The 16,928-nt window shown below is 48.8% G+C and overlaps 1 protein-coding gene across 1 annotated transcript in view; it reads left to right on the top strand.

Annotated features, from left to right (window-relative positions):
* Positions 1 to 16,928, top strand: part of LOC309577741 (maestro heat-like repeat-containing protein family member 1) — a gene marked incomplete at both ends in the record, with an annotated part of 65,006 nt that overhangs the window by 22,349 nt on the left and 25,729 nt on the right. Inside the window, 4 exons of the mRNA XM_082289957.1 lie at positions 3,780 to 4,073; positions 5,518 to 5,597; positions 9,354 to 9,474; positions 11,321 to 11,416. Of these exons, the coding sequence (XP_082146083.1) occupies positions 3,780 to 4,073; positions 5,518 to 5,597; positions 9,354 to 9,474; positions 11,321 to 11,416 (591 nt within the window). The remainder of the gene's footprint in view (positions 1 to 3,779; positions 4,074 to 5,517; positions 5,598 to 9,353; positions 9,475 to 11,320; positions 11,417 to 16,928) is intronic.

Here is a 16,928-nt window from a genome sequence, read left to right as displayed (position 1 = left end):
ACTTTAAGCTGTAGGATTAATGCTGTTATTAATTAAATGAAGCAATTCTCTGGGTTATTAATTTATTGCCATTAATGGTGTCTTGTTTCATTGATGTTAATTAATTACTCTTTCCCTGAAATATTTGTTTAATTACCTCTTACGTTATTGGCGTTAATTCTCTCTCATTTTATTATCATCAATTCTTTATCTTATTAATGTTAATAATCGATTGTTTTAGTGGCATAATTAATAATTAATGGATTGGCATGAATTATTAATTATTTTAATACTGCTCCTTTTATTCTTTGATTATTTTTATTATTATCTTGATTAATTTATAGCTATTAATAGTACTTATTATTTAATTATTATTAACTTGATTGCGCTGCAATTTCCATTATTATCTCAATTATCAATTTTACTAAAACTAAATTTAATGTCTATTATTTATTAGTATTTACCATTTTTTATTATTTATTGTTTATTATTTATTTTTATTTATTATTCATTATTCATTATTTAATATTATTTATTATTCATTATTTAATATTATTTATTATTCATTATTTATTATTATTTATTGTTTATTATTTATTTTTGTTTATTATTCATTATTCATTATTTAATATTATTTATTATTCATTATTTATTATTATTTATTGTTTATTATTTATTTTTGTTTATTATTCATTATTCATTATTTAATATTATTCATTATTCATTATTTATTATTATTTATTGTTTATTATTTATTTTTGTTTATTATTTATTATTCATTATTTAATATTATTTATTATTCATTATTTATTATTATTTATTTGTTATTTATTTTTATTATTCATTATTCATTATTTAATATTATTTATTATTCATTATTTATTATTATTTATTGTTTATTATTTACTTTTGTTTATTATTTATTATTCATTATTTAATATTATTTATTATTCATTATTTATTATTATTTATTTGTTATTTATTTTTATTATTTATTATTCATTATTTAATATTATTTATTATTCATTATTTATTATTATTTATTTGTTATTTATTATTTATTTATTATTCATTATTCATTATTTAATATTATTTATTATTCATTATTTATTATTATTTATTTGTTATTTATTATTTATTATTGCATTTTTATTCTTTTTTTGTTATTTATTGATGATTTTTTATTTGTTATCTATTATTTAGTATTTTTAAATTTTTACTATTAATGTTTATTAGTAGCTACCAATATTGATTAATATTTATTAATATTTATTAGTATTTATTAACGTTTATTAATATTTATTAATGGGGGGGGGTTGGGGATCTTTTAATGTTTTCACCTTTATTTCCAATTCCATTTCTTTCTCTTCCCTTGACGATTTCATTATTCGAGCACAAATCGATCACTAATAATTATTATTAATCCTTATTAGTGCCATTAATTCCTATTAATTACCATCAATGAATTCTAGCAGTAGGATCCATTATCTTGGAGGCAGATCCCGATCCTGAGAATCCCCAGCCCAGAGGGAGGCAGATCCCGGGAATCCTGATCCCAGGAATCCCAATCCCAGAAATTCCGATCCCGGAAATCCCAATCCCAGAAATCCCAATCTGGGAAATCCCAGTCCCAGAGTTCCCAATCCCAGGAATCCCAATCCCAGAAATTCCGATCCCGGAAATTCCGATCCAGGAAATCCCGATCCCAGAGTTCCCAATCCCAGAGTTCCCAATCCCAGAAATTCCGATCCGGGAGATTCCGATCCCAGAAATCCCAATCCTGGAAATCCCAATCCCAGGAATCCCAATCCTGGAAATCCCAATCCCGGAAATCCCGATCCCAGAGTTCCCAATCCCAGGAATCCCAATCCTGGAAATCCCAATCCCGGGAAATCCCAGTCCTGGGAAATCCCAATCCTAGAAATCCTGATCCCAGAAATCCCGATCCCGGAAATCCCAATCCGGGAAATCCCAATCCCTGAAATCGCAATCCCAAGAACCCGAATCCCAGGAATCCGAATCCCAGAGTTCCCGATCCCAGGAATCCCAGGAATCCCAGGAATCCCAGGAATCCTGATCCCAGAGTTCCTGATCCCAGTGATCCCAATCCCAGTGATCCCAGTGAATCCCAATCCCAGTGATCCCAGTGATCCCAATGATCCCAATCCCAGCAATCCCCAGTCCTGGTGATCCCAACGATCCCAATGATCCCGGTGATCCCAATGATCCCGGTGATCCCGATCTCAGTGATCCCAATCCCAGCAGTCTCCGATCCCACTGATCCCGGTGATCCCAATCCTGCTGTTCCCACTGTTCCCGCCATTCTCGCTGATCCCAAGCCCTCCGTTCCCAATCCTGCCCTTCCCGCTGATCCCAGTGATCCCAATCCCGCTGATCCCAGTGATCCCAGTCCCTCTGTTCCCGTCGATCCCATTCCCACCGTTCCTGGTGATCCCAATTCCGCTGTTCCCGCTGATCCCGGTGATCCTGGTGATCCCAATCCCGCTGATCCCGGTGATCCCAATCCCACTGATCCCAATCCCGCCATTCCCTCTGATCCCGCTGATCCTGGTGATCCCAGTGATCCCAATCCCACCGTTCCTGCAGATCCCGTTGATCCCAATCCCGCCGTTCCCGCCATTCCTGATCCCACCGTTCCTGCTGATCCCAATCCCACTGTTCCCGCTGTTCCCGGTGATCCCAGTGATCCCGGTGATCCCAATCCCACCGTTCACGCTGCTCCCGCCGTTCCCAATCCCGCCGTTCCCAGTGATCCCAATCCCGCTGTGCCCGCTGATCCCAGCGATCCCAGTGATCCCAATCCCGCTGTTCCTGATGATCCCGGTGATCCCAATCCCTCTGTTCCCATCGATCCCATTCCCACCATTCCTGGTGATCCCATTCCCACCGTTCCTGGTGATCCCAATCCCGCCGTTCCCGCTGTTCCCAGTGTTCCCAGTGATCCCGGTGATCCCGATCCCGGTGATCCTGGTGATCCCAATCCTGCTGTTCCTGGTGATCCCGGTGATCCCAATCCTGCTGTTCCCGGTGATCCCGGTTATCCCAGTGATCCCAATCCCACTGTTCCCGCTGATCCCGGTGATCCCAGTGATCCTGGTGATCCCGGTGATCCCGGTGATCCCAGTGATCCCGGTGATCCCAATCCCACTGATTCCAATCCTGGTGTTCCCTCTGATCCCGCTGATCCTGGTGATCCCACTGATCCCAATCCCACCATTCCCTCTGATCCTGCTGATCCTGGTGATCCCAGTGATCCCAATCCCGCCGTTCCCGCTGATCCCGATCCCGCTGTTCCCGCTGCTCCCAGTGACCCCAATCCCGCTGTTCCCGCCGTTCCCACTGTTCCCAGTGTTCCCAGTGATCCTGGTGATCCCAATCCCGCTGATCCCGGTGATCCCAATCCCACTGATCCCAATCCCGCTGTTCCCGCTGATCCCGCTGATCCTGGTGATCCCAGTGATCCCAATCCCACCATTCCTGCAGATCCCGTTGATCCCAATCCCGCCGTTCCCGCCATTCCTGATCCCACCGTTCCCGCTGATCCCGATCCCGCTGTTCCCAGTGATCCCAGTGATCCCAATCCCGCTGTTCCCGCTGTTCCCGGTGATCCCAGTGATCCCAATCCCACTGATCCTGCTGATCCCGATCCCGCTGTTCCCGCTGTTCCCACCATTCCCAGTGACCCCAATCCCGCTGTTCCCACCATTCCCAGTGACCCCAATCCCGCTGATCCCGGTGATCCCGGTGATCCCAACGCCGCCGTTCCCGCTGCTCCGCAGGACGTGGCGCTGAAGCTGAGCCTGGCCCGCAGCATCTCCATGATCGGCCGCGCCCTCGGCAGCTCCGGCAACGGCTCCGGGAACGGCTCCGGGAACGGCTCCGGCAACGGCTCCGGGAACGGCTCCGGGAACAGCTCCGGGAACGGCTCCGGGAACGGCTCCGGGAACGGCTCCGGGAACGGCTCCGGGAACGGCTCCGGCAACGGCTCCGGGAACGGCTTCGGGAATGGCTCCGGCTGCCGGAATCAGCCCGGGAGCATCGCCCGCAAGGCCGAGCTCGTGATGCTCATGGTGGTGAGGGACTGGGAGGGACTGGGAGGGACTGGGAGGGCACTGGGGGGAACGGGGAGGGCACTGGGAGGAACTGGGAGGGACTGGGGGGGGATTGGGAGGGACTGGGAGGGGACTGGGGGGAACTGGGAGGGCACTGGGGGGAACTGGGAGGGCACTGGGAGGGACTGGGAGGGCACTGGGGGGAACGGGGAGGGCACTGGGGGGAACTGGGAGGGCACTGGGAGGAACTGGGGGGAACAGGGAGGGGATTGGGAGGGACTGGGAGGGCACTGGGGGGAACTGGGAGGGCACTGGGAGGAACTGGGGGAAACTGGGAGGGACTGGGAGGGACTGGGGGGGACTGGGAGGGCACTGGGGGGAACTGGGAGGGCACTGGGAGGAACTGGGAGGGCACTGGGAGGAACTGGGAGGGACTGGGGGGGCACTGGGAGGAACGGGGAGGGCACTGGGAGGAACTGGGAGGGACTGGGAGGGCACTGGGGGGAACAGGGAGGGCACTGGGAGGAACTGGGAGGGCACTGGGAGGAACTGGGAGGGACTGGGAGGGCACTGGGAGGGCACTGGGGGGAACTGGGAGGAACTGGGAGGGCACTGGGAGGAACTGGGAGGGACCGGGAGGGCACTGGGAGGGCACTGGGAGGAACTGGGGGAAACTGGGAGGGACTGGGAGGGACTGGGAGGGCACTGAGGGGAACGGGGAGGGCACTGGGAGGAACTGGGAGGGACTGGGAGGGACTGGGGAGAACTGGGAGGGCACTGGGAGGAACTGGGGGAAACTGGGAGGGACTGGGAGGAACTGGGAGGGACTGGGAGGGCACTGGGGGGAACTGGGGGAAACTGGGAGGGACTGGGAGGGACTGGGAGGGCACTGGGGGGAACAGGGAGGGCACTGGGAGGAACTGGGAGGGCACTGGGAGGAACTGGGAGGGACTGGGAGGGCACTGGGGGGAACGGGGAGGGCACTGGGAGGGCACTGGGAGGAACTGGGAGGGACTGGGAGGAACTGGGAGGGACTGGGAGGGCACTGGGAGGAACTGGGGGAAACTGGGAGGGACTGGGAGGGACTGGGGGGGATTGGGAGGGACTGGGAGGGGACTGGGGGAAACTGGGAGGGACTGGGAGGGCACTGGGGGGAACTGGGAGGGCACTGGGAAGGACTGGGGAGAACTGGGGAATCCGGGAATGCAGGAAATCCGGCAATCTGGGAATCCAGAGAATCCGGGAATCCCGGGATGAGGCTCCTCTGCCCTTGCAGAGGGATCTGGGAATTCCCACGTGGATCCTTTGGAGCTGCGGGATCCGCCCTGGGATCCACCCTGGGATCGGCCCTGGGATCCACCCTGGGATCCACCCTGGGATCCGCCCTGGGATCGGCCCTGGGATCCGCCCTGGGATCCCTGGGGGGATATTCCGGAGGGAATTCCCATTGCCGCGGTTTTCCCAGGAATTCCTGAAGGCGGAGCCTCCGGAGGCGCTGCGGACGCGGCTGCGGCAGCGGGCGCTGGGCACCTGCACCCACCTGCTGTATCCATGGCAACGGCGGCGGCTGCGATGGGAATGGGATGGGATTGGGAATGGGATTGGGGTGGGGATGGGATTGGGATTGGGGTGGGGATGGGATGGGAATGGGGGTGGGATGGGAATGGGATTGGGATTGGGAATAGGATGGGATTGGGATGGGGAATGGGAATGGGATTGGGGTGGGGATGGGAATGGGGTGGGATTGGGATGGGATGGGATTGGGATTGGGATTGGGAATGGGATGGGATTGGGACGGGGAATGGGGTGGGATTGGGGTGGGGATGGAATGGGATTGGGATTGGGATTGGGAATGGGAATGGGGGTGGGATGGGAATGGGATTGGGATTGGGAATAGGATGGGAATGGGGTGGGGATGGGATTGGGGATGGGATTGGGATTGGGATTGGGAATGGGAATGGGATGGGGATAGGATTGGGAACAGGAATGGGATGGGAATGGGGTGGGGATGGGATTGGGAATGGGGTTGGGATTGGGATTGGGGTGGGGATTGGAGTGGGGATGGGATTGGAATTGGGGTTGGGATTGGGAATGGGATGGGGATGGGGATGGGATTGGGAACAGGAATGGGATGGGAATGGGGTGGGGATGGAAATGGGGTTGGGAATGGGGGTGGGATTGGGATTGGGATTGGGGATGGGATTGGGATTGGGGTGGGGATGGGATGGGAAGGGAATGGGAATGGGATTGGGATTGGGATTGGGAATAGGATTGGGATTGGGATTGGGAATGGGATTGGGATTGGGGTGGGGATGGGAATGGGAATGGGATTGGGATTGGGACGGGGAATGGGGTGGGATTGGGATGGGATGGGATGGGATGGAAATGGGGTTGGGATTGGGAATGGGATGGGGATGGGGATGGGATTGGGAACAGGAATGGGATTGGGATTGGGATTGGGAATGGGAATGGGATTGGGGTTGGGATTGGGATTGGGGTTGGGAATGGGGTGGGGATAGGATGGAAATGGGGTTGGGGTGCGGATGGGATGGGAATGGGATTGGGAATGGGAATAGGATGGGATTGGGATGGGGAATGGGAATGGGGGTGGGATTGGAATGAGGTTGGGATTGGGATTGGGAATGGGAATGGGATTGGGAACAGGAATGGGATGGGAATGGGGTGGGGATGGGATGGAAATGGGGTTGGGATTGGGATTGGGGATGGGAATGGGATGGGAATGGGGTGGGGATGGGATTGGGGATGGGATTGGGATTGGGACGGGGAATGGGGTGGGATTGGGATGGGATGGGATGGGATTGGGGTGGGGATTGGGAATGGGAATGGGGGTGGGATGGGAATGGGATTGGGATTGGGAATAGGATGGGATTGGGATGGGGAATGGGAATGGGATTGGGGTGGGGATGGGATGGGGTGGAAATGGGGTTGAGATTGGGAATGGGGTGGGGATGGGATTGGGATTGGGAATGGGGTGGGATCAGGAATGGGATGGGAATGGGAATAGGATGGGATTGGGATTGGGATTGGGAATGGGATTGGGAATGGGATGGGGATGGGGATGGGATTGGGAACAGGAATGGGATTGGGATTGGGATTGGGAATGGGGGTGGGATTGGGATTGGGGTGGGGATAGGTTGGAAATGGGGTTGTGGTGCGGATGGGATGGGATTGGGAATGGGAATAGGATGGGATTGGGATGGGGAATGGGAATGGGGGTGGGATTGGGATTGGGATTGGGAATAGGATGGGATGGGTTGGGGTGGGAATGGGAATGGGATGAGAACAGAAATGGGATGGGGATGGGGATGGGATGGATGGGATTGGAAGGGATGGATCTTTTCCTCTTTTCCCCTCTTTTTTCCTCCTTTTACCTCATTTTCCCCTCTCTTTTCCCTTTTCCCTCTTTTTCCCCATTTCCCCTCTTCTTTCTCCCCCTTTTCCCTCTTTTCTCTCTTTTCCCCCTTTCCCCCCTTTTTTCCTCTCTTTTTTCCTCTTTTTCTCTCTCTTTCCCCGTTTTTCCCCCCTTTTCCCTCTCTTTTCCCTTTCCTTCCCCTTTTCCCTCTTTTCCCCCTTTCCCCCTTTTCCCCCTTTTCCCTCTTTTTTTCTTCTCTTCCCGCTTTTCCCTCTTTTTCGTCTTTTTTCTCTTTTCCCTCTTTTTTCCTCTTTTTCCCCCTTTTTCCCCCTTTTCCCTATTTTTCCCTATTTTTCCCTCTCTTTTCCCTCTCTTTTCCCCCTTCTCTTTTCCCTCTTTTCCCCTTTTCTCTCTTTTTTCCCTTTCTTTCCCCTTTTCCCTCTTTTTTCGTCTTTTTTTCCTCTCTTTCCCCTTTTCCCTCTTTTTTCCCCCTTTCCCCTCTCCTTTTCCCACTTTTTCCCCCTTTCCCCTTTTCCCTCTTTTTTCCCCGTTTTCCCCTTTTCCCTCTTTTTCCCTCTCTTTTCCCTCTTTTTCCTCTTTTCCCCCTTTTTTCCCTCTCTTTTCCCCCATTTTCCCAGTTTTTCTCTTTTCCCTTTTCCCTCTCTTTTCCCTTTCTTTCCCCTTTTCCCCCTTTTTTTGCTTCTCTTCCCCTTTTTCCCTCTTTTTTCATCTTTTTTCCATCTCCTTTCCCTCTTTTCCCTCTTTTTTCGTCTTTTTTTCTCTTTTCCCTCTTTTTTCCTCTTTTTCCCCTTTTTCCCCCTTTTCCCTATTTTTTCCTCTCTTTTCCCTCTCTTTTCCCCCTTCTCTTTTCCCTCTTTTTCCCCTTTTCTCTCTCTTTTCCCTTTCTTTCCCCTTTTCCCTCTTTTTTCCCCCTTTCCCCTCTCCTTTTCCCACTTTTTCCCCCTTTCCCCTTTTCCCTTTTTTCCCTCTTTTTCCCCTTTTCCCTCTCTTTTTCCCTCTTTTCCCGGTTTTCCCCCTTTTCCCTCTTTTTCCCTCTCTTTTCCCTCTTTTTCCTCTTTTCCCCCTTTTTTCCCTCTCTTTTCCCCCATTTTCCCAGTTTTTCTCTTTTCCCTTTTCCCTCTCTTTTCCCTTTCTTTCCCCTTTTCCCCTTTTTTGCTTCTCTTCCCCCTTTTCCCTCTTTTCTCATCTTTTTTCCATCTCCTTTCCCTCTTTTCCCTCTTTTTTCCTTTTTCCCTCTTTTCCCCCTTTTTCCCTCTCTTTTCCCCCCTTTTCCCTTTTCCCTCTTTTCCCCCTTTTCCCACTTTCCCCTCTCTTTTTCCCTCTTTTCCCCCTTTTTCCCTCTCTTTTCCCCCTTTTCCTCTTTTCTCCCATTTTCCCCCTTTTCCCCCTTTTCCCTTTCTCCCTTTCTTTTCCCTCTTTTCCCCCCTTTTCCCCCTTTTCCCTCTTTTCCCTCTTTTCCCCCTTTTCCCACTTTCCCCTCTCTTTTTCCCTCTTTTCCCCCTCTTTTCCCCCTTTTCCCTATTTCCTCTTTTCCCTCTTTTCCCCCCTTTCCCCCCTTTTCCCACTTTTCTCTCTTTTCCCTCTTTTCCCCCTTTTCCCACTTTCCCCTCTCTTTTTCCCTCTTTTCCCCCTTTTTCCCTCTTTTCCCCCCTTTTCCCCCTTTTCCCTTTTCCCTCTTTTCCCCCCTTTTCCCACTTTTCCCACTTTTCCCCTCTCTTTCCCCTTTCCCCCTCCTCCCCCTCCCCCCCTCCTCCACCCCCTCACTCTCCCCAAATCCCAGAAATTCCCGAGCTCTCCTCAAACCCCAAATTCTCCCCTTTCCTCCCACCCCCGTCCATCCCGGAATCTCCCAGCGGGAATTCCCATCCCACCGCTCATTCCCGGACTTTTCCTTATCCCGGCATCAGCTCCCTGGAGCCGCCCCTGAGCGATCCCGAGCGCTCCGAGCTCCTGGACACGGCCTTGGGAAGCGTCCTGGGGCTGCCCCCGCTGGAATCCGGGAGAGGCCGGGAAGAGCCCGGAGCTGAGGTGGGAATTCCAAAGGATTCTGGAGGGGAAAAAATCCGGGAATTCCGGGATGGGTTTGGGCGGGAAAAGCAGCTGAATTCCCATCGCGGTCCCGGGGCGGCTCCCGATATTCCGGCTCCTTCCCGGGAAGCTCCCAGGGATGGAGCAGCCTCGGATTCTCTGGGAATTCCAGCCCCACATCCCGGGGGAGCCGTGGGAGTTCTGCTCTTCCATCCTCATCCCCATTCCCAAAATTCCCAGAATTCCCAGAATTCCCAGAATTCCCATTCCCTCTTTGCCCATTTCCCCTTTTCCATCCCATTCCCAGAATTCCCATCCCCATCCCATTCCCAAAATTCCCAAAATTCCCATTCCCAGAATTCCCATTCCCCTTTTTCCAATTCCCATTCCCAGAATTCCCATTCCCAAAATTCCCAAAATTCCCAAAATTCCCATTCCTAGAATTCCCATTCTTCTTTTTCCCATCCCATTCCCAGAATTCCCATTCCCATCCCATTCCCATTCCCAGAATTCCCATTCTTCTTTTTCCCATCCCCATTCCCAGAATTCCCAGAATTCCCATCCCCATCCCATTCCCAGAATTCTCAAAATTCCCATTCCCAGCATTCCCATTCCCAGAATTCCCATCCCCATTCCCACCCCATTCCCATTCCCAGAATTCCCCAAATCCCCAAAATTCCCATTCCCAAAATTCCCATTCCCAGAATTCCCATCCCCATTCCCAGAATTCCCATTCCCAGAATTCCCAACCCCATTCCCAGAATTCCCAGAATTCCCATTCCCAGAATTCCCATTCCCCCTTTTCCCATTCCCAAAATTCCCATCCCATTCCCAGAATTCCCAAAATTCCCATTCCCAGAATTCCCATTCCCCCTTTCCCACCCCATTCCCAGAATTCCCAGAATTCCCAGAATTCCCAAAACGCAGCCGCTGCTTCCCAGTTTTTCCCGAGCGCTCCGTGGCCGGGAGCAGCTGCAAAATTCCCGTGGTTTTTTCCCGGGATTTTGCTCCTTTTCCTGGAGCTTTCTCCCCAAAAAAATTCCCGGGATGACTCATCCCTGCTCGGGATTTCGGGAAGTGGGACCGGGATGGGCTTGGAGGGGCTTTCATCCCGAAAAAATTCCAGGAATTCCCGGATTTTATTCCTTTGGAGCCTTTTCCGAAATTTCCCAGGATTTTTTGGAGCTCTTCCCAAAGAATTCCCCCCCAAAAAGTGGGAAAAGGCCAAAATTCCCGGATTTTTTCTGGGATAACGCCGGCCTTGGATGGGTTTGGTGACTTTTCCAAGGATTTTTCCGATCCCAGAATTCCCGGATTTTATTCCTTTGGAGCCTTTTCCGAACTCTCCCGGGAATTTTTGGAGCTCATCCCAAAGAATTCCCCCCAAAAAAGTGGGAAAAGGCCAAAATTCCCAGATTTTTTCTGGGATAACGCCGGCCTTGGATGGGTTTGGTGACTTTTCCAATCCCAGAATTCCCGGATTTTTTTCCTTAGGAGCCTTTTCCGAACTCTCCCGGGATTTTTTGGGGCTCATCCCAAGGAATTCCCCCCCAAAAAGTGGGAAAAGGCCAAAATTCCCGGATTTTTTCTGGGATAACGCCGGCCTTGGATGGGTTTGGCGACTTTTCCAAGGGTTTTTCCAATCCCAGAATTCCCGGATTTTATTCCTTCGGAGCCTTTTCCGAAATTTCCCAGGATTTTTTGGGGCTCATCCCAAAGAATTCACCCCAAAAAGTGGGAAAAGCCCAAAATTCCCGGATTTTTTCTGGGATAACTCCGGCCTTGGATGGGTTTGGTGACTTTTCCAAGGGTTTTTCCGAGCCCAGAATTCCCGGATTTTTTCCAGGAGCTCTTCCAGGCCACCCTGGGCGCGCTCCAGGAGCTGCTCCGGGCTCTCCTGCGGCGGCGCCTGAACCCCCTGGGCCTCCAGGAGCTCTTTGCCGTGAGTTTCCCGGGATTTGGGAATTCTGGGAATTCTGGGAATTCGGGAGATTTTGGGACTTGTGGGAATTTGGGGAATGGGGACGGAATTGGGAATTCTGGGAATTTTGGGGATTTGGGGAATGGGAATTCTGGGAATTCGGGGCATTTTGGGAATGGAATTGGGAATGGGAATGGAAATTCTGGGAATGGAAATTCTGGGAATTTCGGGAATTCCAGGAATGGGAATTGTGGGAATTGTGGGAATTCTGGGAATTCTGGGAATTCCAGGAAAGGGATTGGGAATGGGATGGGATGGGATGGGAATTGGGAATTCTGGGAATTTCGGGAATGGAATTGGGAATGGGAATGGAAATTCTGGGAATTCTGGGAATTTCGGGAATTCTGGGAATTTTGGGAATTCCAGGAATGGGAATTGTGGGAATTCCGGGAATGGAAATGGGAATTGGGAATGGGACGGGATGGGAATTGGGAATTCTGGGAATTTCTGGGAATGGGGATGGGAATTGTGGGAATTTTGGGAATGGGATGGGATGTCTGGGAATTCTGGGAATCGAATTGGGAATGGGAATGGGAATGGGAATTCTGGGAATTTTGGGTATTTTGGGAATGGGATTGGGAATGGGAATGGAAATTCTGGGAATTCTGGGAATGGGAATTCTGGGAATTCTGGGAACAAGAATGGGATTGGAATTGGGAATTCCGGGAATTTTGGGAATTCCAGGAATGGGAATTGTGGGAAATCTGGGAATGGGATGTGATGGGAATTCTGGGAATTTTGGGAATGGGAATGGGATGGGATGGGAATTGGGAATTCTGGGAATTTCTGGGAATTCTGGGAATTTTGGGAATGGAATTGGGAATGGGAATGGGAATTTTGGGAATTTTGGGAATTTTGGGAATGGGATTGGGAATGGGAATGGAAATTCTGGGAATTCTGGGAATGGGAATGGGGATGGGGATTCTGGGAATTCTGGGAATTCTGGGAATGGGAACTGGGAATGTGATGGGATGGGAATTGGGACTTCTGGGAATTTTCTGGGATTTTTTTGGGAAATTTGGGAATGGAATTGGGAATGGGATGGGAATTGTGGGAATTGTGGGAATTCTGGGGATTTGGGGAATTTTGGGAATGGGAATTCTGGGAATTCGGGGCACTTTGGGAATGGGATTGGAATTGGGAACTTTGGGAATTTGGGGAATTTTTTGGAATTTTCGGGAATTTTGGGAATTCTGGGAATGGGATGGGAATTCTGGGAATAGGGATTCTGGGAATTCTGGGAATGGGATGGGAATTCTGGGAATTTTGGGAATTGTGGGAATTGGGAATGAGATGGGAATGGGAATTCCGGGATTGGGAATTCTGGGAATTTCTGCGATTTTGGGGGATTTGGGGAATGGAATTGGGAATGGGATGGGAATTCTGGGAATTCTGGGAATGGGATGGGAATGGGAATTCTGAAAATTTTGGGAATTCCAGGAATGGGAATTGTGGGAAATCTGGGAATGGGATGTGATGGGAATTCTGGGAATTTTGGGAATGGAATGGGAATTTTGGGAATGGGAATGGGATGGGAATGGGAATTCTGGGAATGGGATTTCTGGGAATTCTGGGAATGGGGATGGGAATTCTGGGAATTTTGGGCATGGGATGGGAATTCTGGGAATTTCGGGAATGGGAATGGAAATTCTGGGAATTCTGGGAATGGGAACTGGGAATGTGATGGGATGGGAATTGGGACTTCTGGGAATTTTCTGGGATTTTTTTGGGAAATCTGGGAATGGAATTGGGAATAGGATGGGAATTGTGGGAATTCTGGGAATTTTGGGAATGGGAATGGGATGGGAATCCTGGGAATTTTAGAAATTGTGGGAATTTTGGGAATGGGACTGGAATTGGGAATTCTGGGAATTTGGGGAATGGGAATTTTGGGAATGGGAATTCTGGGAATGAAATGGGATGGGAATTCCGGGATTGGGAATTCTGGGAATTTCTGCGATTTTTGGGGATTTGGGGAATGGAATTGGGAATGGGATGGGAATTCTGGGAATTCTGGGAATGGGATGGGAATGGGAATTCTGAAAATTTTGGGAATTCCAGGAATGGGAATTATGGGAAATCTGGGAATGGGATGTGATGGGAATTCTGGGAATTTTGGGAATGGGAATGGGATGGGATGGGAATTCTGGGAATGGGATTTCTGGGAATTCTGGGAATGGGGATGGGAATTCTGGGAATTTTGGGCATGGGATGGGAATTCTGGGAATTCTGGGAATGGAATTGGGAATGGGAATGGGAATTCTGGGAATTCTGGGAATTCTGGGAATGGGAATTGTGGGAATTTTGGGAATTCTGGGAATGGGAACTGGGAATGTGATGGGATGGGAATTGGGACTTCTGGGAATTTTCTGGGATTTTTTTGGGAAATTTGGGAATGGAATTGGGAATAGGATGGGAATTGTGGGAATTCTGGGAATGGGAATGGGATGGGAATTCTGGGAATTTTAGAAATTGTGGGAATTTTGGGCATGGGACTGGAATTGGGAATTTTGGGAATTTGGGGAATGGGAATTTGGGGAATGGGAATTCTGGGAATGAAATGGGATGGGAATTCTGGGAATTTTGGGAATTCTGGGAATGGGAATGAGATGGGAATGGGAATTCCGGGATTGGGAATTCTGGGAATTTCTGCGATTTTGGAGGATTTGGGGAATGGAATTGGGAATGGGATGGGAATTCTGGGAATTCTGGGAATGGGATGGGAATGGGAATTCTGAAAATTTTGGGAATTCCAGGAATGGGAATTGTGGGAAATCTGGGAATGGGATGTGATGGGAATTCTGGGAATTTTGGGAATGGAATTGGGAATGGGATGGGAATTCTGGGAATGGGATTTCTGGGAATTCTGGGAATGGGGATGGGAATTCTGGGAATTTTGGGAATGGGATGGGAATTCTGGGAATGGAATTGGGAATGGGAATGGGAATTCTGGGAATTCTGGGAATGGGAATTGTGGGAATTTTGGGAATTCTGGGAATGGGAATTGGGAATGTGATGGGATGGGAATTGGGACTTCTGGGAATTTTCTGGGATTTTTTTGGGAAATTTGGGAATGGAATTGGGAATAGGATGGGAATTGTGGGAATTCTGGGAATTCTGGGGATTTGGGGAATTTTGGGAATGGGATTGGAATTGGGAACTTTGGGAATTTGGGGAATTTTTTGGAATTTTTGGGAATTTTGGGAATTCTGGGAATGGGATGGGAATTCTGGGGATTTTAGGAATTGTGGGAATTTTGGGCATGGGACTGGAATTGGGAATTGTGGGAATTTTGGGAATTCTGGGAATGGGAACTGGGAATGTGATGGGATGGGAATTGGGACTTCTGGGAATTTTCTGGGATTTTTTTGGGAAATCTGGGAATGGAATTGGGAATGGGATGGGAATTGTGGGAATTCTGGGAATTCTGGGAATGGGAATGAGATGGGAATGGGAATTCCGGGATTGGGAATTCTGGGAATTTCTGCGATTTTTGGGGATTTGGGGAATGGAATTGGAAATGGGATGGGAATTCTGGGAATTCTGGGAATGGGATGGGAATGGGAATTCTGAAAATTTTGGGAATTCCAGGAATGGGAATTATGGGAAATCTGGGAATGGGATGTGATGGGAATTCTGGGAATTTTGGGAATGGAATTGGGAATGGGATGGGAATTCTGGGAATGGGATTTCTGGGAATTCTGGGAATGGGGATGGGAATTCTGGGAATTTTGGGAATGGGATGGGAATTCTGGGAATGGAATTGGGAATGGGAATGGGAATTCTGGGAATTCTGGGAATGGGAATTGTGGGAATTTTGGGAATTCTGGGAATGGGAATTGGGAATGTGATGGGATGGGAATTGGGACTTCTGGGAATTTTCTGGGATTTTTTTGGGAAATTTGGGAATGGAATTGGGAATAGGATGGGAATTGTGGGAATTCTGGGAATTCTGGGGATTTGGGGAATTTTGGGAATGGGATTGGAATTGGGAACTTTGGGAATTTGGGGAATTTTTTGGAATTTTTGGGAATTTTGGGAATTCTGGGAATGGGATGGGAATTCTGGGGATTTTAGGAATTGTGGGAATTTTGGGCATGGGACTGGAATTGGGAATTCTGGGAATTTTGGGAATTGTGGGAATGGGAATTCTGGGAATTTTGGGAATGGGAATGAGATGGGAATGGGAATTCCAGGATTGGGAATTCTGGGAATTCTGGGAATCCTGAGAATGGGAATTCTGGGAATTCTGGAGATGGGATGGGGATGGGAATTCTGGGAATGGGAATTTTGGGAAATCTGGGAATTCTGGGAATTCGGGAGATTTTGGGAATTGTGGGAATTTGGGGAATGGGGACGGAATTGGGAATTCTGGGAATTTTGAGGATTTGGGGAATGGCAATTCTGGGAATTCGGGGAATGGGAATTCTGGGAATTTCGGGAATTCCAGGAATGGGAATTGTGGGAATTCCGGGAATGGAAATGGGAATTGGGAATGGGATGGGATGGGAATTGGGAATTCTGGGAATTTCTGGGATTTTGGGGAATTTCGGGAATGGAATTGGGAATGGGATGGGAATTCTGGAAATTCTGGGAATGGGAATGGGACGGGATGGGAATTGGGAATTCTGGGAATTTCTGGGAATGGGGATGGGAATTCTGGGAATTCTGGGAATGGGAATTCTGGGAATTCTGGGAACGAGAATGGGATTGGAATTGGGAATTCTGGGAATTTTGGGAATTCCAGGAATGGGAATTGTGGGAAATCTGGGAATGGGATGTGATGGGAATTCTGGGAATTTTGGGAATGGGAATGGGATGGGATGGGAATTGGGAATTCTGGGAATTTCTGGGAATTCTGGGAATTTTGGGAATGGAATTGGGAATGGGAATGGGAATTTTGGGAATTTTGGGAATTTTGGGAATGGGATTGGGAATGGGAACGGAAATTCTGGGAATTCTGGGAATGGGAATGGGATGGGGATTTTGGGAATTTTAGAAATTGTGGGAATTTTGGGCATGGGACTGGAATTGGGAATTCTGGGAATTTGGGGAATGGGAATTTTGGGAATGGGAATTCTGGGAATGAAATGGGATGGGAATTCTGGGAATTTTGGGAATTCTGGGAATGGGAATGAGATGGGAATGGGAATTCCGGGATTGGGAATTCTGGGAATTTCTGTGATTTTTGTGGATTTTGGGAATGGAATTGGGAATGGGATGGGAATTCTGGGAATTCTGGGAATGGGATGGGAATGGGAATTCTGAAAATTTTGGGAATTCCAGGAATGGGAATTGTGGGAAATCTGGGAATGGGAGGTGATGGGAATTCTGGGAATTTTGGGAATGGGAATGGGAATGGGAACGGAAATTCTGGGAATTCTGGGAATGGGAACTGGGAATGTGATGGGATGGGAATTGGGACTTCTGGGAATTTTCTGGGATTTTTTTGGGAAATCTGGGAATGGAATTG

This window comes from Coloeus monedula (genome assembly GCF_965178545.1).
Source record: "Coloeus monedula genome assembly, chromosome: 1".
In the NCBI taxonomy this organism is placed as follows: Eukaryota; Metazoa; Chordata; class Aves; order Passeriformes; family Corvidae; genus Coloeus; species Coloeus monedula.
This window is presented reverse-complemented; position numbering and strand designations above follow the sequence as displayed.